Consider the following 23578-nt stretch of genomic DNA (forward strand, 5'->3'; position numbering starts at 1 on the left):
GTATCAGAACTTTATTTTTATGGCTGAATGATACTCCATTGTATAGATATACCACACTTTGTTTATCCATTCATTAGATGGTGAACACTAGGTTTTTTCACCTTGGGGCTATTGTGAATGCTATTATGAACATCACTGTGCAAGGTTTTGTATGGTCATATATTTTTAAATCTCTTGAGTATATATTTAGCTTGGGAATTGCTGGGTCACATGGTAACATTCACTATGTTTAAATTTTTGAGGAACTGTTGAAGTATTTTCCAAACTGCATCGTGTTCATTTTTACCAGCAACGTATAAGAGTTCTAAGTACTCCAAATCCTCACCAACACTTATGATCTGTCTTTTTGATTATAGCCATCCTAAACTGGGTATGAAGTGATGATATCTCATTGTGGTTTTGAGTTGTATTTCCCTGATGACTACTGATATTGACTACCTTTCTATGTGCTTATTGGCCACTTTTATATCTTCTTTGAAGAAAGGTCTGTTAACATCCCTTTTCCATCACTTAGTTATTTTTTTTATTTTTATGGTTGAATTGCAGAGTTCTTTATTCTAGGTTTGAGTTGCTTATCGTATATGATTTGCAAAAATTTCCTCTCATTCTTTAGGTTGTATTTTCAGTTTTTTTGATAGTATTCTTTGAAGCATGAAAGTTTTTAAATTTAATCAGCTTCAATTTATTTTTCCTTTCTCTTGTGTGTGCCTTTGATTTCATATGTAAAAAAACTATTGCTGGCCCTGGTTGGTTTCCTAGTGGCTAGAGCATCAGCACACAGTATGGAAATCCCAAGTTTGATTCTCGGTCAGGGCACACAGGAGAAATGACCATCTTCCTCTCTTCCCTCTCTCCCTCTTCTCTTTCCATTCAGGTGGATCTTGGTCTGTGCATATGAGGAAGTCTACCTCAGTATTTCCCCTTCTCTCACCTAAAAAAACAAAGAACCATGGCCTATTTTACTCCTGTTTTATCTAAGGGTTTTGTAGTGTTAGAACAGGGGTCCCTAAACTTTTTACACAGGGGGCCAGTTAATTGTCCCTCAGACCATTGGAGGGTCGGACTATAAAAAAACTATGAACAAATCCATTGCACACTGCACATATCTTATTTTAAAGTAAAAAAACAAAACGGGAACAAATCAATATTTAAAATAAAGAACAAGTAAATTTAAATCAACAAACTAACCAGTATTTCAATGGGAACTATGGGCCTGCTTTTGGCTAATTGAGATGTCAATGTGCTCCTCTCACTGACCACTAATGAAAGAGGTGCCCTTTCCAGAAGTGCAGTGGGGGCCGGATAAATGGCCTCAGGGGGCCGTAGTTTGGGGACCCCTGTGTTAGAGGTTACATTTAGTTCTTTCATACACAGTGAGTTAATTTTTATGTACGGTGTGAGATAGGATCCAACTGGGTTTTTGCATGTGAATAGCTAGTTGTCCCAGCATCATTTCTTGGCAATATTCAAAATGGTGAAAATGAAGTGAGCATAAATGTAAAGGGTTATTTTTGAACTCCCAATTCTATTCTAGTGATCTATATGTTTATTCTTATCCCAGTCCCATAGTCTTGATTACTGTAGCTTTGTATTATGTTTTGAAATCAGAAAGTGTGAACCCTCCAACTTTGTATTTTTTTTTTCTGAAGTGAGAGGTGGGGAGGTAGAGAGACAGACTCCTGCATGCGCCTGACCAGGACCCCCCCACCCCGAATGCCCACCAGGGGTCGATGCTCTGCCCTTCTAGGCCCTTGCTCCTTTGCAACCGGAGCCATTCTAGTACCTGAGGCAGAGGCCATGGAGTCATCCTGAGCTCCTGGGGCCAACTTTGCTCCAGTTGGAGCCTCGGCTGCAGGGAGGGAAGAGACAGAGAGGAAGGAGAGGGGGAGGGGTGGAGAAGCAGATGGGCGCTTCTCCTGTGTGCCCTGGCTGAGAATTGAACCTGGGACGTCCACAAGCTGGGCTGATGCTCTACCACTAAGCCAATTGGCCAGGGCCTTCAACTTTGTATTTTTAATTTTAGGATCATTTCGGCTGTTCTGGGTTTTCTGCAGTTCCACATTAATTTGAGGATCAGCTTATCAATTTCTGCAAAGAAAAAAGAAATCTTGGAATTTGATAAGGATTGTGTTGAATATGTAGGTCGGTTTTGGGAATATTGCTATCTAAACTATTATCTACTAATCCATAAATATAGTATGCCTTTCCATTTATTTCAATCTTCTTTAAATTACTTTCAAAAGTGTATTTTAGTTTTCATTGCACAAGTCTTGCACTTATTTTGTTAAATTTATTCCAAAAATTTATTCTTCTTTAGACTATTGTAAATGGAATTGCTCTTAATTTAATTTTTTTGATTGTTTATTGCTATTGTCTAGAAATACAATCAATTTTTATGTATATGATTTATATCCTTTTATGTTAAAATATTGTAAACATCTTATAGATTTTATAGAACATCTTTTTTTTTTTTTTTTTTTTTTTTTGAGAGTCAGAGAGAGGGATAGACAGACAGGAACAGAGAGATGAGAAGCATCTATCATTAGTTTTTCATTGCACATTGTGACACCTTAGTTGTTCATTGATTGCTTTCTCATATGTGCCTTGACCGCGAGCCTTCAGCAGACTGAGTAACCCCTTGCTTGAGCCAGCGACCTTGGAACCAAGCTGGTGAATTTTTGCTCAAACCAGATGAGCCCATGCTCAAGCTGGTGACCTTGGGGTCTCGAACCTGGGTCTTCTGCATCCCAGTCTGACGCTCTATCCACTGCGCCATCGCCTGGTCAGGCTATAGAACATCTTATAGAACTATATCTTTTCTTAACTTACAGAGGTATATATTTCCTATAAACTTCTATAATATCATTTTAATGACCTAGTAATGTTTTACTACATCAATATACCACAATTTATTTAACTATCTCCTTATTATTGAACATTTAGTTCTTTTAAACTTAAAAAAAGTTATAAATATCTTTAATGAGTACTTGCTATTAAATCTTTGCAAACTTCCTGAATTATTTCCTGTGTATTAATCTCTAAGTGGAATTATTAGGGCAAAACTTATCTACATTGGAGTCATTTGCTAAGCACTACAAAATAGCCATCTTGAAAGGTTACAAGATTTCCACGCCTACCAAGATTATGATACTTTATTCTTTGAATTCTCTTCAACTTTCAGTTTTATATAAAAACCTCTTTGCTAGTTTGAAAAGTGAAAGATGAGTTCCATTGATGCTTTGCTTGTGTTTCCATTTCCAGGAAGGTCAAATAATTATTCAAATGTTTATTATTTTAAAACATTTATTTTTTGTCAATTGTGTTGTTTCTTAGCCATAAGTTTTCAGCTTTTAAGTGTTCTGCAAAAGCAGTTTATATGCTAAAACCCTTAATTCTATGTATTTTAATGGTATAAATTTCCTCCTCCATTTCTTTTCCGTTTTTGTTTTGTTATGGTGCTTTTTGATATACACAAAATATATATTTAGGTAGTCAATATATCATTCTTTATGGCTTCTCCCTTTGGTGTTTTGCTCCATCCTTCAGAGTTCCAGTCCTGCTTTCTCTGAGGCACTTCTGCCCATTATGGCCAACAGCTATGACACCCTCATCTGATTGCTTAGAAGGCTTATGCTGGCTCTGTTTTTGGTGAAGTATTCCTACACTGGAGACCAACCCTCATCCCCTCTGGGAGTATCCTAAACGCTGAGGTCAGCTTGACAGCTCGAGTGTTTCACTCAGCATCTCTCAGTTTGTCTGTAAAATTTAGCAGATTGGGCATCTAGAAGATTTCCTCCATGGTACCATTCCAGTTCAGCAAACTACAACTTCCACTATGGGGTGTCTCTTAAATGTGTTCATTCTGCCAATCACAATTCCCTGTGAGTTTCTCTGCTCCCAAATTCAGTACGTGGCTGGCTGCAATGCCATAGATATCGTTGGCGCACAGTGTTTGAGAAATGGCAAGGCTTGTCTTTTGACAGTTGAGGCTTGTTTGGGAAATCACAATATATTTGATATAAGTTTCGCAGGCCGTGGAGCTTTTCTCTGCTGTCTCACCCAAATTCTCTGCAAGTCTGCTTCTCCCTTGTTCGAGTCCGGAGCTCGCTTTTCTGGCTGGCCTGAGACCGTGAGCATCGAGAGAGAAGAAATAATCTGATTTTGCTCTGGCTGTGGGAAGTGGGAGCCCGGGAACGCCCTTCGCCTTCCCCGCCCGCGAAGTTCGCAACGCACAGCGAGCTAGCCGAGACGCCGTCTGCTGGCCCGAGGCTGGGCGCTGTCAGTTCCTGCTCCGGCGGTGTCGCTCCAGCCGCTGCAGATCGCACAGGAGAGGAGCCGCCGCGCACCGCGGGCTCCGGGGCTGCCCTCGCGGGTGGCGGTGCGTCCCCGCCCCTGAGCCCCTCCGCCGAGGGAGGGTCGTGCGCCACAGGATGGCTGCGGCGGCGAGGGTTCGCGGCTGGGTCCCGCCGCCGGTGCCGCTGCTGCTGCTCCTGCTGCCCAGCGTGTGCGCGGCCGCCCGGGAGCCCCCAGCCGCCGCCCGGCTCAGCCTGCACCCGCCCTACTTCAACCTGGCCGAGGCGGCGAGCATTTGGGCCACCGCCACCTGCGGAGAGCCGGAACCCGGAGGCGCGCGCCCCCAGCCCGAGCTCTACTGCAAGTTGGTCGGGGGGCCCGTCGCCCCGGGCAGAGGCCACACCATCCAGGTGAGGTCCGGGAGAGAGCGAGGGCGGCGGGGAGCAGGGCGGGCTGCTTCCACGCACGGCTCAGCCGCAAGGGGCGGAGGAATTCGGCCCCTTTCCCGCGCGCGCTAGTGACCCCAGGCGACCGGGAAAGGCTCTCCCAACTCGAGCTCGGGCCGGCGACCCCGGAGGTGGGCGCGGGGTCCCGCGAGTGGTGCCGCCGAGGTGGGCAAAGCATGCGACGTGAATGAGGGCTGAGGTCAGGTTCGAGCGAGCGGAGGAGAAAGTCCGAAGCTGTGCTCTAGGGATGCAGGGCACTGGGGTCCAGTTCTGACGCCTTTCGCCCGGCCAGGTCTCGCGTGTCCTCGGGTTTCACTGGCGCGCCTCTTTCAAGGCATTTCATCTCCTCTCCCTTATTCCGAGAGGTCTGTAGCAGTTAGCTTCCGAGGTGTATTTTAAGAGAGAACTTTTAGGTTATACTGTATCAGTAGTATGATTCCTATGTCATCGTATAGATGCCACTTCAGCCCACTGCCTGAAGTGCCACCATCCAGGGTCATTAGGACAAATAAGACGTGAAATATACAGATAAAAGGCTCAGAGTCCATCAGGCACGCTCACCGCGAACGCCAGGTGTAAATGGTAAGAGTTGAAGGTGCTTAATCAGCATGTGGAGTTTTGCCAGGTTCTTACACACGATCCTCACCAACAACACCGGGAATGGGATCAGGGGAACAGGTCAAGAAATGTGACTATGTCATAAAGTAGGGCAGTTGGGTTTGAACCCAGTCTCGACTGCAAAAGTCACTTGACTCAAAGCCAGAATTTCTCCCGTCAGCTGCTGGGAAGTGTTGCTGAGGAATAGAAAAGTGTTGCCTAAAGAGGGCGCAGTTTTGGAGTTTGCACTCCAAAAGCAAATACAATAGTTATCACTGAGTTTTAGAAACTTTTGACTATGTACTTGCATAAATGACAAGTTGTTAAACATGCAGTGCCACCACGTTTATTTATTTATAAATTATATACATGTATTACTTTATTAATATATGTACTTAAGCATGCAAAAATAGAAATTCAAAAGAAAAATAACAGTGATGAAAATAATTTTCATTTTATTTATCAAAAGACCAAAATAATTTTATTTTATTGAAATATTTTATGTGTGGTTGCATATAACTATTTCTAACAATACAAAACTAATCACATGTGTACTTATTTTTGACGAGTTTAGTTTAGTACTTATGAGACAATTCAAATTGTTTTATAATAATACTTGAATTTGGTGATTGTCATAGCTGAAAAGTTGTAGACTCAAAATGCAAGAATTGCATTGACTGAGCTTCAGAACCAACTACAAAATTTCTGAAGTCCAGTGGAAAATGAAAGTGGAGAGGCCCCTTATTAAGAATTTCTAGGTGATGATAGCAGAGCATTAAACTAAGTGAGAGGACTAAGAGTTGGACCCTGTGTGACACACAGGTCTCATGCTGTCTGAGTTCACTCAATCATGCTTCTCATATTTTTACCCCATCCTTCAATGATCCAAAAAAATTTTAAAGTAGAAACTAGGCCAATATGTTTGCTTTTCCAGTGGCATTCAGTACTTCCTGGCAGGAAGGTGTTCTGTTTTAATGTTTCAAACAATAGTTTCAAAACACACTGCAAGTCTACTTTTGGAAAATATTAAAATATGTTAAAAAATTCTGTTTCCATGTTTTAAAAAATATGCAACTAACAGTTCCGTATTTTCAGCAACAGAAAATGAAAAATTTCCAAACATCTATTTTTTAAAACTGCTCTTTCCAAAGCATACATTTTTAAAAATATTTACTTTTTCACACATTTTTAAAATAATACTTTTATTTTGACAGAACCGATATAAATATACATCACATGGCATAGTGGATTACTGACAGCCACTTGTCATCCCAGAAAAAGTCAGCAAATTTGGAATTAAAAAAAAAAAGAAAAAGAAAAAGAAAATGTAACTTGTCTTTAAATTTAAAAGGGTTTTAAGTATTTTACCATGAGCTAACCAGTGGACCTGCGTAGTCAAAAGAATTTCATGGTACCTGCCATTTCAAAACAAGATTTTTAACTATTCTGGTATTCAGAAGAACAGAATTCTTATGCCCACTTAACTGGACACATGTAAGCTTCGGATATCATGGTCAGATGATAGACTGGTGGGACCCTTTCTCTTCCCTTGGAAAGACATTCAGGACCATTGGTGACTTGTGACCAGTTGACTTGTAGACTGGGTGAAGATCCCTAAGCAATCTATATATTAAATATTAGTAAAATTAAATTTCTTATTTTTAAGTAAAATATATGTAAAGAGAAGTCAATATTCCCTTGTTGCCCCCATTGGATTGCTTGGCACACCCAACTTCGGAGAGAACTGTTCTAATTATGGGAGACTAGGTGCAGGGGAATGAAGGAATGAGATTTTCAACTGACTCCTCCCCCCTAGATTTTCCTAGAAATGGGCCATGCCTCATTTTCCCCAACTGGTATTTTTACTGTGTTCATAGTTTGAATCTACTATTTCGGAGGTCCAGAAAGTAATGTTTCCTATTCCTGATTGAGTTTCCAGAATCGGTCATTAAACCTGGGTTCACTGTCCTAGATAGAGTAGAAAGTGACTATGTTTTTAGGCAGGGTATAGCCTGCAGGAAAAAAAAAAAAGTGTCATATGGTATTGAGTTTTGTCCTTCCCTGAAAGTGAGAGGTGAACAAAAGCTCTGCTGAATAGTGCTTTCTGCTTTTAGAGTTGAGGGCTTGGAAAGAGACGCTTACTGTTGGTGTGAGAGGTTTTTACATAATGAGAAATGTGTCAGAGACCACAGGGGAAGCCAAGTTCCAGAGGCCAGGCTATTAAACGCTGTGATAGCGCAGTGTTGGCAGCTGCGTGTACAGACCAGCCTTTCAGAGAAGTGATGGGTGGGAGAAGGCAAGAGAGATTACGATTAATCAGTTGGTTGTGCCTGAGTGATGGTAGTCTTGAGTTTGTTCATGTCCAGCTCAAGATGGAAAATGAAGAAGAGTTAACTAAAATTGTCTATTTCTTTGAACTTTCCAAAACTAAGTCTTTGGGGCCAGCCAGGGTTTATAGAATTTCAGGTCAGAAGGATTTTGCAAAAGTGTCAAAAATGAATAAAATCAAGTCGTACAATAAAACCTGAGTTTATGACCCTGCTTCTGTAATAACAATGCTGATGTTTAAGTGGTAGCATGGACAGGTTATTTTAAATGTCTGAATTTTGTTTGTTATGTGAAAAATATTCACTGTGGTTTCTTTGGACTTAATAGTTATTATATAAGATTTTATATACCTGTTACTGTTCAGACATTAAGTTTTTGACGTTTGAGAGATCTTTTGATTCAGGGATCCTGTCTGTTTGGTTCACAGCTGTATCTCCAGTGCTTAGTACAAAGCCTGGAACAATGTAGGTGCTCCGAAAACGCTGAATGAAAGGATGGTGGTTGGAAGGTATAGTTAAAGGTGGTAAAGAAGTGGAAGGATGTGTCTAAAATATAACCTTGTGTTTTGTTTAGCTTGGCATAAACATTTTACTCACAGAAATGAAATGCACATATCTACCTAACATATGATCTTGATTTTGTACACTGACAGTTTAACATATCTTTTAAGTGTTGCTTAATTACAGAAATGCACACACCCAACCTGAGTGATATTGGTAGAGAAGCACACACGTGAGTTATGGCTAAGAGTGAGAGTGTTTGCCACAAAGCAATCTCAGTTGTGTGTTTGTATAACTTGGACTAATGGCCATAAACTCAATTCAATAAGGTTCTGTTTATAGAACTATTGTGAAAGAGAACCATTTGTTAACTTCAATAAGGGCCTTTTTCCTTCGTGAAAGTGATATGAAAATCTTGGGTGAGGACTGGGAAATCTAAGACTTTTACTATATCCATTGATAAATTTGTAACAATGATTAATGAGAAGAATTATTTTGAGACTTCAGGCAAATGACTACAGTCATCAATTTAAGGATGAATGATCCTTTCATAAAAATGATTTTCCTGCCTGACCTGTGGTGGCGCAGTGGATAAAGTGTCGACCTGGAAATGCTGAGGTCACCAGTTCGAAACCCTGGGCTTGCCTGGTCAAGGCACATATGGGAGTTGATACTTCCAGCTCCTCCCTACCTTCTCTCTCTGTCTCTCTCTCCTCCCTCTCTCCCTCTCTGTCTCTCTCTCTCCCTTTCTCTCTCCTCTCTAAAATGAATAAATAAAATAAAAAAAAAGATTTTCCTAATAATTGTCTGTGTATGTGGACATTAGCCAAGGTTTAGTGATAAAAGTTAATGTACAAATCATTTGAAGAAGACAAACATAAATGTTTTCCTTTGAAAAGCCAAATTCACTCACCAGTGAAGAAACATGGCTCCACATACCAGAATTTCAGCAATTTGTTCCTCAACCAACCAGACTCCTGGAGCTCAAGGCCCTTTGGGGTCGCTGGTGAATAGTTGGAACTGGGGATGTTCAGTCCTTGAAGTGCAAGGTTTTACTTTATGCTCTGGATTACCTGTCCCATTGATTGTGGATTATTTAATGTGAGAAAAAGAAATATACAATTATAGGGAAAGGAGAGGACAAAACATTATTAACTTCAGCCCCTTACTGATATGAAGCCCATACATAAACCATTACTGAAAGATAGTTGTGTGTTTTACATCTTTAGTGCACATATAAATATGAAAAACTATGGTTTTTCACATTCTTTTTATTTTTTATTTTTCCAAAACATTAAAGCATGTGAATTGTTTTAGACAGCTTTATTGAGACATAATTTAAATACCATAATACGCATCCTCTGTAAGTGTGATTCAATAATTTTCAGTAAATTTATGGAATTGTACAGCTAACACCAGAATCTTATTTTAGAACATTTCTTTCAGCTCCAAATATTCTCTTGTGCCTGTTTACTTAATCTCTCCACTGGGCTGATTTCTGTCTCTAAAGATTTGTCATTTCTGGAAATTCATATAAATGGAACAATACAGCATTTGTGGTCTTTTATGTCTGACTTCTCTCACTTAGCATAATGATTTTGAAGTTCATTCATATTGTTGCATGAATTAGTAGTTTGTTTATTTTTACAGTAGAAAATACAGTGTGTCCATAAAGTCATTGGTGCACTTTTTGACCTGTAAGAGGAAAGCAACAAAAGACGATAGAAACGTGAAATCTGCAACAAATAAAAGGAGAACTCTCCCAGTTTCGTACCTATTCAGTGCAGTTCGATGTGGGCTCTATTTGTTACCCTACACACATCCAAACAATAGTGAAGTTCTTGCCACACACAGGTAAGAACGTCTGGTGTAACAGAGTGAATAACGTCTTTGATTCTCTGTTTTAAGTGATTAATGTTGTGGCGCTTCGTTATAAACACGCCGATATTTATGTTGCACTTTGGTCACAGATTCGAATTTAGCGAGCCACAGAACACTGAACTTTCCTCTGTACCATCCACATCTTGACTGGCATGGCCGTGGGCTGCTCCGCTGTAGACACGGTGTTACGTCATCATCTGCGCAGGCGCACATGCTGCCACATCATCCTACAGATACTGGGAGGGTTTTCCTTTTATTTGGTGCAGATTTCACATTTCTATCGTCTTTTGTTGCTTTCCTGTGACTGGTCAGAAGTGCACCATGACTTTACAGACACACTGTAGTATTCCATTGTATCCTTTACCTCATTTTTTTTATTCATTCACTAGTTGATGGACATTTGTGGTGTTGCTAGGTTTTGGCTATTAATGCTGCTATGAACATTCACAAAGAAATCTTTGTGTGGACATGTTTTCAGTTTTCTTGGGTATATTCCTATGAGTTGAATTGCTAGATCATACAGTAAGTTTATGTTTAAGTTTTGAGAAACTTTCAATATTGAAAGTGTCTTCAACTATTATTATAGAACTATTTCTTCCTTCAATTCTGCAAATTCTTCTAACTGTATATGTGAAGCTCTATAGTTTAGTGCAGTTATATTTAAATTATTATATTTTCTCAATGAATTGGGACTTTTGTCAGTGTGTAATGTCTATCTTTATCTTTTGTAACAATTTTTTACTTAAAGTTTGAAATATACTCTTTGTCATCCCCTATATTGTCTGACACTAGTATCACCATCTCAGTTCTCTTTTGGTTCCTATTTGCATGGAAAACTGTTCTGTCCTTTCACTTTCAACTTATTTATATCTTTGGATCTAAAGTGAATACCTTGCAGACAGCATATATTCTTTTTTTTGGCGTATATTTGGATCATTTTTTAATCCATTTTTCCAATCTCTGCCCTTTAATTGGTAAGTCTAATCAATTTACATTTAAAGTGATAACTGATAAGGAAGGACTCACTTCTGCCATTTTGATATTTGTTTTTGCTATGTCATATTTTTTTATTTCTCAGTTCTTTTATTACTATTTTATTTTGTATTTAATGTCTTCCAGTATACCATTTTGATCTGTTCTCATTTTATTTTCCCTATATTTTTAGTTATTTTCCTAGTGGTTATGCTGGGTATTAGGATTAACATCCTAAATTACAGGGTGGGACAAAAGTAGGTTTATAGATGTGAGTATGCAAAACACAGAATTAATAAAACTATTGTAATGATCATAACCTATATGTCTTTTCTATAAAAACAATGTAAACCCATTTTTGCCACCCTCTGTCTAATTATTGTTCTACATATTTGTCTTTTAAGTCATTTAGAGAAAATACAATAATGATGGTTTTTATATTTATATAGTTACCTCTGCTGATGTTCTTTATTTTTTCACATGGCTTTAAGTTACTGCCTAGTGTCCTTTCATTTTAATTTGAAGGACTCTCTTTAGCTTTTCTTTTTTTTTTTTTTTTCATTTTTCTGAAGCTGGAAACGGGGAGAGACAGTCAGACAGACTCCCGCATGCGCCCGACCGGGATCCACCCGGCACGCCCACCAGGGGCGACGCTCTGCCCACCAGGGGGCGATGCTCTGCCCATCCTGGGCGTCGCCATGTTGCGACCAGAGCCACTCTAGCGCCTGAGGTAGAGGCCACAGAGCCATCCCCAGCGCCCGGGCCATCTTTGCTCCAATGGAGCCTTGGCTGCGGGAGGGGAAGAGAGAGACAGAGAGGAAAGCGCGGCGGAGGGGTGGAGAAGCAAATGGGCGCTTCTCCTGTGTGCCCTGGCCGGGAATCGAACCCGGGTCCTCCGCACGCTAGGCCGACGCTCTACCGCTGAGCCAACCGGCCAGGGCCTCTTTAGCTTTTCTTAGAAGTCAGGTCTACTGACAATGAATTTCTTCAGCTGTTGTTTCTTTAAAAATGTTCTAATTTCTCCTTCATTTCTTAGGCTAATTTTACCACTTGTAGAATTCTTTCAAAAATATTTTTCAATTACAATTTACATTTGGTATTATTTTGTATTTATTTCAGGTATATAGCATAGAAATCACATGGTATTGTCTTTCTCTGACTGACTTATTTCACTTAACATAATACCCTCTAGGTCCATCCATACTGTTGTAAATAGTAGTCTCACCATTGGAAAATTCTTGCTGATGGTTATTTTCTTACAATACTTTAACTATGTCATATCACTGACTCTGGCTTTCATGGTTTCTAATGAAAAATAAGCTGTTAATCTTACTGAGGATCCCTTGTATGTAATGAATTGTTTCTACCTTGCTGTTATAAGATTTTCTCTTTGTCATTTTTAAATTTTTTAAATTTTAAAAAAAATTTTAATTTTTTTGTATTTTTCTGAAGTTGGAAACAGGGAGGCAGTCAGACAGACTTCCTCATGCGCCCAACTGGAATCCACCCGACATGCCCACCAGGGGGCGATGCTCTGCCCATCTGGGGTGTTGCTCTGTTGCTACCAGAGCCATTCTAGGGCCTGAGGCAGAGGCCATGGAGCCGTCCCCAGCGCCTGGGCCAACTTTGCTCCAGTGGAGCCTCGACTGCGGGAGGGGAAGAGAGAGACAGAGAGGAAGGAGAGGGGGAGGGGTGGAGAAGCAGATGGGCGCTTCTCCTGTGTGCCCTGGCCAGGAATCGAACCTGGGACTCCTGCACGCCAGGCTGACGCTCTACCACTGAGCCAATCGGCCAGGGCTCTCTTTGTCTTTTGACAGTTTGATTATAATGTGTTTTTTTTTTTTCTTGTTTTTTTTTTATTAAATAATTTTATTTTTTTAATGGGGTGACATCAATAAATCAGGATACATATATTCAAAGATAACAAGACCAGGGTATCTTGTCGTTCAATTATGATGCATACCCGTCACCCAAAGTCAGATTGTCCTCTGTCACCTTCTATCTTGTTTTCTTTGTGCCCCTCCCCCTCCCCCTTTCCCTCTCCCATTCCCCCCTCCCCCCCGTAACCACCACACTCTTATCAATGTCTCTTAGTTTCACTTTTATGTCCCACCTACGTATGGAATAATGCAGTTCCTGGTTTTTTCTGATTTACTTATTTCGCTTCGTATCATGTTATCTAGATCCCACCATTTTGCTGTAAATGTTCCGATGTCATCATTTCTTATGGCTGAGTAGTATTCCATAGTGTATATGTGCCACATCTTCTTTATCCAGTCATCTATTGATGGGCTTTTTGGTTGTTTCCATGTCCTGTCCACTGTGAACAATGCTGCAATAAACATGGGGCTGCATGTGTCTTTACGTATCAATGTTTCTGAGTTTTTGGGGTATATACCCAGTAGAGGGATCGCTGGGTCATAAGGTAGTTCTATTTTCAGTTTTTTGAGGAACCACCATACTTTCTTCCATAATGGTTGTACTACTTTACATTCCCACCAACAGTGGATGAGGGTTCCTTTTTCTCCACAGCCTCTCCAACATTTGCTATTACCTGTCTTGCTAATAATAGCTAATCGAACAGGTGTGAGGTGGTATCTCATTGCTGTTTTGATTTGCATTTCTCTAATAGCTAAAGAAGATGAGCATCTTTTCATATATCTGTTGGCAATTTGTATTTCTTCCTGGGAGAAGTGTCTGTTCATATCCTCTTCCCATTTTTTTATGGGATTGTTTGTTTGTTTGTTGTTGAGTTTTATGAGTTCTTTGTATATTTTGGATATTAGGCCCTTATCTGAGCTGTTGTTTGAAAATATCATTTCCCATTTAGTTGTCTTTCTGTTTATTTTGTTATCAGTTTCTCTTGCTGAGCAAAAACTTCTTAGTCTGATGTAGTCCCATTCATTAATTTTTGCCTTCACTTCTCTTGCCATTGGAGTCAAATTCATAAAATGCTCTTTAAAACCCAGGTCCATGAGTTGAGTACCTATGTCTTCTTCTATGTACTTAATTGTTTCAGGTCTTATGTTTAGATCTTTGATCCATTTTGAGTTAATTTTAGTACAGGGGGACAAACTGTAGTCCAGTTTCATTCTTTTGCATGTGGCTTTCCAGTTTTCCCAGCACCATTTATTGAAGAGGCTTTCTTTTCTCCATTGTGTGTTGGCCCTTTTATCAAAAATTATTTGACTATATATATGTGGTTTTATTTCTGGACTTTCTATTCTGTTCCATTGGTCTGAGTGTCTATTTTTCTGCCAATACCATGCTGTTTTGATTGTCGTGGCCCTATAATAGAGTTTGAAGTCAGGTATTGTAATGCCCCCAGCTTCATTCTTTTTCTTTAGGATTGCTTTGGCTATTCGGGGTTTTTTATAGTTCCATATAAATCTGATGATTTTTTGATCTATTTCTTTAAAAAACGTCATTGGAAGTTTGATGGGAATTGCATTGAATTTGTATATAGCTTTGGGTAATATGGCCATCTTGATTATATTTATTCTTCCTAGCCAAGAACAAGGTATATTCTTCCATCTCATTATATCTTTTTCAATTTCCCTTAACAATGGTTTATAGTTTTCATTATATAAGTCCTTTACATTCTTTGTTATGTTTATTCCTAAGTATTTTATTTTTTTTGTTGCAATCGTGAAGGGGTTTATTCTTTTGAGTTCCTTCTCAGTTGTTTCATTGTTGGCATATAGAAAGGCTATTGACTTCTGAATGTTAATTTTGTATCCTGCGACCTTACTGTATTGGCTTATTGTTTCTAGTAGTCTTTTTGTGGATTCTTTGGGGTTTTCGACGTATAGGATCATATCATCTGCAAAAAGTGATACCTTTACTTTTTCTTTTCCGATATGGATGCCTTTTATTTCTTTGTCTTGTCTGATTGCTGTGGCGAGAACCTCTAGTACCACATTAAATAAGAGTGGAGAGAGTGGACAACCCTGTCTTGTTCCTGATTTAAGGGGGAAAGCCTTCAGTTTAGTGCCATTTAATATGATGTTAGCTGATGGTTTATCATATATGGCCTTTATCATGTTGAGATATTTTCCTTCTATACCCATTTTGTTGAGAGTCTTAAACATAAAATTGTGTTGTATTTTATCGAAAGCCTTTTCTGCATTTATTTTTTATTTATTTATTTTTTTTTGTGACAAATGTTCATAGCAACATTATTTATAATAGCCCAAAGTGAAAACAACCCAAATATTCAAGATATATAACAACATGGGTGAATCTCAAAATAATTATGCTGAGTGAAATAAAAAAAGAATACCTAGTGATTTGATTTACATAATACATCCGTATTACAAACAAATTTAGAGGGAAAAAAGCAAATCAGTGATGGCAAAGGGATGAGGCAGCAGAGGGAAACTGGGGAGAGGATAGGGAGGGACGACAAAGGAGCATGAGAAAACTATTGGAAACAATATTTTGATTGTGTTGGTTTTATAGAAGATATATACATATGTCAAAATATCTAAAATTATATTTTTCAAGTATGTACATTTATTGTATGTTGATTATACCTCAAAGAAATTTCTAAATATTACTCATTTTTACCTTGCCAAATGTTATTTTATTACATGAGAAATTTTTTTTTTTTTTTTTTTTTTTTTTGAGGAGACAAAACTTTAAAGACTTTTATTGAATTTTGACCCTCGAGTGTACATCTTTTTTAAGGTCTCGCGCGAAATGGAAGCGCGTACAGGCACCATGCTGCATGCACAAGTCTGATGCAGTCTTGAGGAGAAGCATGGCTCGCTGCCTTGTGAGCTGGCCGCTTTCCTCAGGCAACACCGTTTTTACTTGAAACAGGGACGGACCCCGTATGGATATTCAGACTTCAGTCTTTGGCTGAGGCCGTCTTAAAAATGAACAAAATGAGCCTGTCTCTTCAGAGAACAATTGACAGGGTTTGTCACCATTGATAAAATTTAAGTTTTCAAGAGAAAATTGGGAACTTGTAAAATATGCGTCCCCTTCTGGGAGCTTGGCAGCTTCCCAATATATGAGAACTTTTAAAATCTTTTTTTTTTTTTCCCCTCCCCCTCCCCTCCCCCTCTCCCTCCTTCCCTCCCCCCACCCCCCATAGCCACCACACTCCTGTTCATGCCTCTCAGTCTCGCTTCCACGTCCCACTAATGCATGGAATCCTGCAGTTCCTGTCCTTTTCTGATTCGCTCATTTCACTCCGCACAATGCTACCAAGACTCCACCATTCCGCTATAAGTGATCCAATGTCATCATTTCTCCTAGCTGAATAATATACCATGGTGTATATGTGCCCCATCTTCTTCATCTAGTCCTCTATTTTTTTTACAGTGATTAAAAGCCTTTAAGCAAACTCTTGGCCAATACAGCAAGAATCCATAAATGAGTAGTGTCCTTAACATGTTCCCCAAGTCCAAGTTGGCCCCCTCACCATGCCAAATCCCTGAAAAATGCAACCCAACCACAGTTCAGTCTGTTAGGAGCTGTCACAGGGAGCAGGAGTCCAGGAACGTTCCCCACAGGAAAAGTCCGTATGGCACTGGAATTGTTGTCACCATTCTATACTTTGCAGCTCATGTCCAAGTCCCAATGACCGCTGCTTCTAGCTGGTAATGATTCAGGTAGACTGGAAAAAGCCATTTGCAGCATGCGTGGATATGGAGCTTCTGTTCTCCTCTGCCTGGAGAGTTGAGACCAGGTTGCTTTTCCCTGGAGCTCTGTGACTGTGGCCTGGTAAAGAGAACCTTGGGATACACTAAGCTGGGTGGCAAAGGTAAATTCATAATACAAGTTGGCAAAAGGAGGAAAGAGAGCTCTAAATTAAGAGTAGGTCCCAGCCTGAAATATGAGTGGGGCATTGAGGTAGGAGGAATAAAGGAAACACTATATATTAAGCAAAGCAGCAGAAAATAGGACTATCAACACCCACAACAGAGATCTTTGAGGGAAGAATAAAGAACCTGACTATTCAGGCAAAACATAGTTAAGTGGCCCTTGTGCAAATGAGATCAGTTTACCTGCTTCTTGGAAGAAATACCCTAGGCTCGTCCACAGTGTCGTAGATGGGGTCGACGGCCCTGGGCACCTTCAGCCTTCAGTGGCAAACCCCAGCATTCTGGGCAAGGTTAGGTCATAGGTGGCTGGAGCAGGCCTGGAAGAGACTGAACCCTCCCTTAGAGGAGCGAGGGGGAAGCCCACCTTCCAGTGTCCCTGTTTCCTCACAGTAGAGGTGTGTAAGCCTGGCAGGCTTTAGCTCAATGACCTTCCTTTCCACTATTGAAGCAGGACCCAGATGGCATCCTATGAGACCCCTTTGTGGTGCTGGAGCCTTTAAGGGTGTATCCTAAAAGCTGGTAGTTCCCCCTGATCTCTATTGGGCTTTTTCTGCCTCTAGGTATCTTAAAAGCCATTCTCAGAAGATCTCGCTGAGGGGTTTGAGGATCCCCATCCGCCTATATAAATCTTTTCCATATATCTGGAGCTATTTGGAAAAAAGACAGAACAGTGTTATTAGCTAGATCTAATAAAGAAGGTAGATTTGGTGTCTCCTGTTCATCAGCTTTCAAAAGAAATGTAAATTTTTTTTTTTTTAAGTAAAAAGCATGATATGGTAGACCCATCGGAGTCATTGGCCTGGTGTGCAGGATTCCCGGGTTCGATTCCCAGCCAGAGCACACAGGAGAAGCGCCCATCTACCTCTCCACCCCTCCCCCTCTCCCCCCTCCCGGTCCCTCTCCTCCCGCCCACAGCCAAGGCTCCACCGGAGCAAATCCACCCTGGGCACTAAGGATGGCCCCATGGCCTCCGCCCCAGTTGCTAGAATGACTCCGGTTGTAACAGAGCAACATCCCAGATGGGCAGAGCATTCCCCCCGGTAGGCATGCCAGGTGGATCCCAGTCAGGCGCATGCAGGAGTCTGTCTGCTTGCCTCCCCATCCCCATCCTCAGAAATATACAAAAAAATAAATAAATAAAAGAAAAAATAACAAATAAAAAAAATAATAATAAAAAAAAGGGGGGGGGGGCATTCCCTTGTGCTAAAGCACCAGGAAGCATGGAGTGAGCTTGAGTATGTCCTATGAAACATGGAGCTCTATGTTTACATATAAGTCTTTGAAGAAGGAGGAACTGCTGAAATAGTTTGTCAGCATTTGTCCCTAAGACAGCAGTCTTTATAGTGGGAACACCATACGTAAATATTTGCTGTCTGTCTATAGATTAAGGGGGGAATATGGCCAATGCTGAAAAGCCATGATCTTTGTGCCCCTCCCCTCCCCCAACCCCCTCCCTCTCCTCCCCCCACCCTGTAACCCCAACACTGTTGTTCATGTCTCTGAGTCTCATCTTTATGTCCCACCTATGTGTGGAAACATATAGTTCTTAGTTTTTTCTGATTTACTTCTTTCACTCAGTATAATGTTATCAAGGCCCATCCATGTTGTTGTAAAAGATCCTATGTCATCATTTCTTATGGCTGAGTAGTATTCCATAGTATATATATACCAAAGCTTTTTAATCCACTCATCCTCTGATGGACACTTGGGCTGTTTCCAAATCTTCGCTATTGTGAACAATGCTGCCATAAACATGGGGGTGCATTTCTTCTTTTCAAACAGTGCTATGGTGTTCTTGGGGTATATTCCTAACAGTGGTATAGCTGGGTCAAAAGGCAGTTCGATTTTTAATTTCTTGAGGTATCTCCATACTGTTTTCCACAGTGGCTGCACCAGTCTGCATTCCCACCAGCAGTGCAGGAGGGTTCCCTTTTCTCCACATCCTCGCCAGCACTTATTCTGTGTTGTTTTATTGATGAGCGCCATTCTGACTGGTGTGAGGTGATATCTCATTGTGGTTTTAATTTGCATTTCTCTAATCATTAATGATGTTGAACATTTTTTCATATGCCTATTGGCCATCTGTGTGTCCTCTTTGGAGAAATGTCTATTCATTTCTTTTGCCCATTTTTGGATTGGATTGTTTGTCTTCCTGGTATTAAGTTTTACAAGTTCTTTATAAATTTTGGTTATTAACCCCTTATCAGACGCTATGTCAAATATATTCTCCCATTGTGTAGTTTGTCTTTTTATTCTGTTCTTATTGTCTTTAGCTGTGCAGAAGCTTTTTAGTTTGATAAAGTCCCATTTGTTTATCCTGTCTTTTATTTCACTTGCCTGTGGAGACAAATCAGCAAATATATTGCTGCGAGAGATATCAGAGAGCTTACTGCCTATGTTTTCTTCTAAAATGCTTATGGTTTCATGGCTTACATTCAAGTCTTTTATCCATTTTGAGTTTATTTTTGTGAGTGGTGTAAGTTGGTGGTCTAGTTTCATTTTTTTGCAGGTAGCTGTCCAGTTTTCCCAACACCATTTGTTGAAGAGGCTGTCTTTACTCCATTGTATTGTCTTACCTCCTTTGTCAAATATCAGTTGTCCATAGAGCTGTGGGTTTATTTCTGAGTTCTCTGTTCTGTTCCATTGATCTATGTGCCTGTTCTTATGCCAGTACCATGCTGTTTTGAGTACAATGGCCTTATAATATAACTTGATATCTGGAAGTGTGATACCTCCCGCTTTTTTCTTCCTTTTCAGGATTGCTGAGGCTATTCGTGTTCTTTTTTGGTTCCATATAAATTTTTGGAATATGTGTTCTATGTCTTTGAAGTAAGTCATTGGTATTTTCATTGGTATTGCATTGAATTTATAAATTGCTTTGGGTAATATAGACATTTTAATGATGTTTATTCTTCCTAACCATGAGCACGGTATATGCCTCCACTTATTCGTATCTTCCCTGATTTCTTTTATCAATGTTTTATAATTTTCTGAGTACAAGTCTTTAATCTCCTTGGTTAGATTTATTCCTAGGTACTTTATTTTTTTGGTTGCAATGGTAAAGGGGATTGATTCCCTGATTTCTCTTTCTGACAGTTCATTATTAGTGTATAAAAATGCCTCTGATTTCTGAGTATTGATTTTATATCCTGCCACCTTGCCAAATTCTTTTATCAGGTCTAGTAGTTTTTTGACTGAAACTTTAGGGTTTTCTATATACAATATCATGTCATCTGCAAATAATGATAGTTTTACTTCTTCTTTTCCAATTTGGATGCCTTTTATTTCTTTTTCTTGTCTGATTGCTGTGGCGAGGACTTCCAGAACTATGTTGAATAAGAGTGGTGAAAGGGGGCAACCCTGCCTTGTTCCTGATCTTAAGGGGATAGCTTTTAATTTTTGCCCATTGAGTATTATGTTGGCTATGGGTTTGTCATAGATGGCCTTTATCATGTTGAGGTATGTTCCCTGTATTCCCACTTTGCTGAGAGTTTTGATCATGAATGGGTGCTGGACTTTATCAAATGCTTTTTCTGCATCTATTGAAATTATCATGTGGTTTTTCTCCTTTCTTTTGTTTATGTGATGAATCACATTGATTGATTTGCGAATATTGTACCAGCCTTGCCTCCCAAGAATAAATCCTACTTGATCATGGTGTATGATTTTTTCCATATATTGCTGGATCCGGTTCGCAAATATTTTATTGAGGATTTTTGCATCTAAGTTCATCAGGAATATTGGCCTATAATTTTCTTTTTTTGTGTTGTCTTTGCCTGGTTTTGGAATCAGAATTATGCTCGCCTCATAAAAGGAGTTTGGAAGTCTTCCTTTCTCTTGAATTTTTTGAAATAGCTTGAGAAGGATAGGAGTTAGTTCTTCTTTGAATATTTGGTAGAATTCACTTGTGAAGCCATCAGGCCCAGGACTTTTCTTTTTTGGGAGTTTTTTGATAGCTGTTTCAATCTCATTTGTTGTAATTGGTCTGTTTAGGTTTTCTGATTCTTCCAGATTGATTTTTGGAAGATTATATGATTCAAGGAATTTGTCCATTTCATCTAGGTTGTCTAGTTTTTTGGCGTACAGTTCTTCATAGTATTTTCTTACAATATTTTGTATTTCTGTTGTGTCAGTTGTTATTTCTCCACTCTCGTTTCTAATTTTATTTATTTGAGTCCTCTCTCTTTTTTTCTTGGTGAGTCTTGTTAAAGGTTCATCGATCTTGTTTACCTTTTCAAAGAACCAGCTCCTGGTTTCATTGATCCTCTGTATTGTTTCTTTAGCCTCTATGTCACTTATTTCTGCTCTGATCTTTATTATTTCCTTCCTTCTACTAGCTCTGGGCTTTACTTGCTGTTCTTTTTCTAGTTCTTTTAGATGCAGGGTTAAGTTGTTAATTTGAGCTTTTTCTAGCTTCTTGAGGTATGCCTGTAATGCTATATACTTCCCTCTCAGGACTGCTTTTGCTGTGTCCCATAAATTTTGAGTTGATGTATGCTCATTATCGTTTGTTTCTAGGAATTTTTTAATTTCTTCTTTGATCTCAATGTTAACCCATTCATTGTTTAATAACGTGCTATTTAGTTTCCAAGTGTTTGAATGTTTTTCAATTTTTCTATTGTGGTTGATTTCTAGTTTAATGCCATTGTGATCAGAGAAAGTGTTCGATATGATTTCAATCTTCTTAAATTTGTTGAGCCTGCTTTTGTGCCCTAACATGTGGTCTATTCTAGAGAATGTCCCATGAGCGCTTGAAAAGAATGTATATTCTGCTCTTTTAGGGTGAAAGGTTCTGAAGATATCTATTAAATCGAGTTCATCTAATATGTCTTTTAAGTCTGCTGTTTCTTTGTTAATTTTCTTTCTTGAGGACCTATCTAATGATGTTAATGGGGTATTGAAATCTCCTACTATTATAGTATTGCTGTTGATCTCGCCCTTTAAGTCTATCAAAGTCTGCTTTATATATTTAGGTGCTCCTATATTAGGTGCGTAAATATTTATAATGGTTATATCTTCCTTTTGTATTGCTCCCTTTATCATTATGTAGTGACCTTCTTTATCTCTAACTATGGTCTTTGTTCTAAAGTCCATTTTGTCTGATATAAGTATTGCTACCCCAGCTTTTTTTTCATTTCCATTTGCGTGAAATATTTTTTTCCATCCTTTTATCTTCAGTCTGTGTGCATCTTTTGATTTAAGGTGTGTCTCTTGTAGACAGCATATGTATGGGTCCTGTTTTCTTATCCACGCAGCTACCCTATGTCTCTTGATCGGATCATTTAATCCATTAACATTTAAGGTTATTACTGATATGTAACTGTTTATTGCCATTTTTTTTCTTTAAAACTGTTTTTCTCTTTTGCTATATTCTTTTTTTCCTTTGATCTGTTTACAACAGGTCCCTTAGCATTTCTTGCAGCCTTGGTTTGGTTGTAGTGAAATCCTTTAGTTTTTTTTTGTCTGTAAAGCTTTTTATTTCTCCTTCAATTTTAAATGATAGCCTTGCTGGATAAAGTAGTCTTGGTTGTAGGTTCTTGTTCTGCATTACTTTGAATATTTCTTGCCATTCCCTTCTGGCCTCAAGTGTTTCTGTTGAGAAGTCAGAAGTCATCCTTATGGGGGCTCCTTTGTAGGTGATTGTCTTTTTTTCTCTAGCAGCTTTTAATATTTTCTCTTTATCACTAAGCTTTGGTAATTTAATTATGATGTGTCTTGGTGTTGGTTTCTTTGGATTTCTCCTTAATGGAGTTCTCTGTGCTTCCTGAACATGTGAAATATTTTCCTGCCTTAATTGGGGGAAGTTTTCCGCTATAATATGTTTGAACAAAGTCTCTATCCCTTGTTCTTTCTCTTCTTCTTCAGGAACCCCTATGATGCGGATGTTATTTCTCTTCATGTTGTCACAGAGCTCTCTAAGAGTTTCCTCTGACTTTTTGAGTCTCTTTTCTTTTTTCTGCTCTGCTTCCGTGCCTTTATTTATTGTGTCCTCTAACTCACTGATTCGATTCTCTGCTTCATCCATCCTGCTTTTAATTCCTTCCATTGTATTCTTTATTTCAGATATTGTATTTGTCATTTCTGTCTGATTCTTTTTTATTATTTCAATGTCCTTTTTTATATTTGTTATCTCTTTATTTAGGTTTTCGTAATGGCCATCTATGGTGGTTCTAATATCTTTGAGCATCCTAACAATCGTTATTTTAAACTCTGCATCTGGTAATTTGGTTATATCTGATTCACTTAGGTCCTTTTCTGGGGATTTCTCTTGGTTTATTTGTGTTGTATTTCTCTGCCTCCGCATTTTCTCTTCACGAGAGTGGCTTTGATCACGTGCTCGGGTGCACAAGGGTTGGTGGCCTTGGCCTTTGCCCCGCCCCCGTGTGTGATGTTATGCTCGGTCCTGAGGGCACTGGCGAGCACCTTTGCTCAGCTGCGGGTCTCCGCCTGTTTCCGAGCTTTCACCCTGCCTTTGCAGGATGATCCCACTCAAGGAACAGCTGCTAGCCTTGGCTCTACCACCAGGAAAGGCTGCGTGCCCGAGCTCAGCTTCGTAGCGGAACTCCGCCTCTTCTGGGCTTTTGGCTCCACCCCCGCGGGAGGAGCCTGCTACCAAGTCAGACCGCAAGCCTGGGTTGCACGGGTGGGGCAGGGATGTGCTCCTCTGCCCTTGCTCCGGGGCTGGTTTCTACCCTTTCTGGGTTTCCCGCCCTTCTCCCGGAGGCTG

At 39.7% G+C, this 23578-nt stretch overlaps 1 protein-coding gene across 2 annotated transcripts in view; it reads left to right on the forward strand.

Moving 5' to 3' along the window:
* The first annotated feature begins 4261 nt into the window (after positions 1 to 4261).
* LAMA3 (laminin subunit alpha 3) overlaps positions 4262 to 23578 on the forward strand; it is a 308158-nt gene continuing 288841 nt past the window's right edge. For both annotated transcript variants that reach the window (XM_066246337.1, XM_066246338.1), the window contains exon 1: positions 4262 to 4703. In XM_066246337.1, the coding sequence (XP_066102434.1) occupies positions 4431 to 4703 (273 nt within the window). In that variant the 5' untranslated portion in view covers positions 4262 to 4430. The remainder of the gene's footprint in view (positions 4704 to 23578) is intronic.

This window comes from Saccopteryx bilineata, chromosome 11 (assembly GCF_036850765.1).
Source record: "Saccopteryx bilineata isolate mSacBil1 chromosome 11, mSacBil1_pri_phased_curated, whole genome shotgun sequence".
Classification (NCBI taxonomy): domain Eukaryota; kingdom Metazoa; phylum Chordata; class Mammalia; order Chiroptera; family Emballonuridae; genus Saccopteryx; species Saccopteryx bilineata.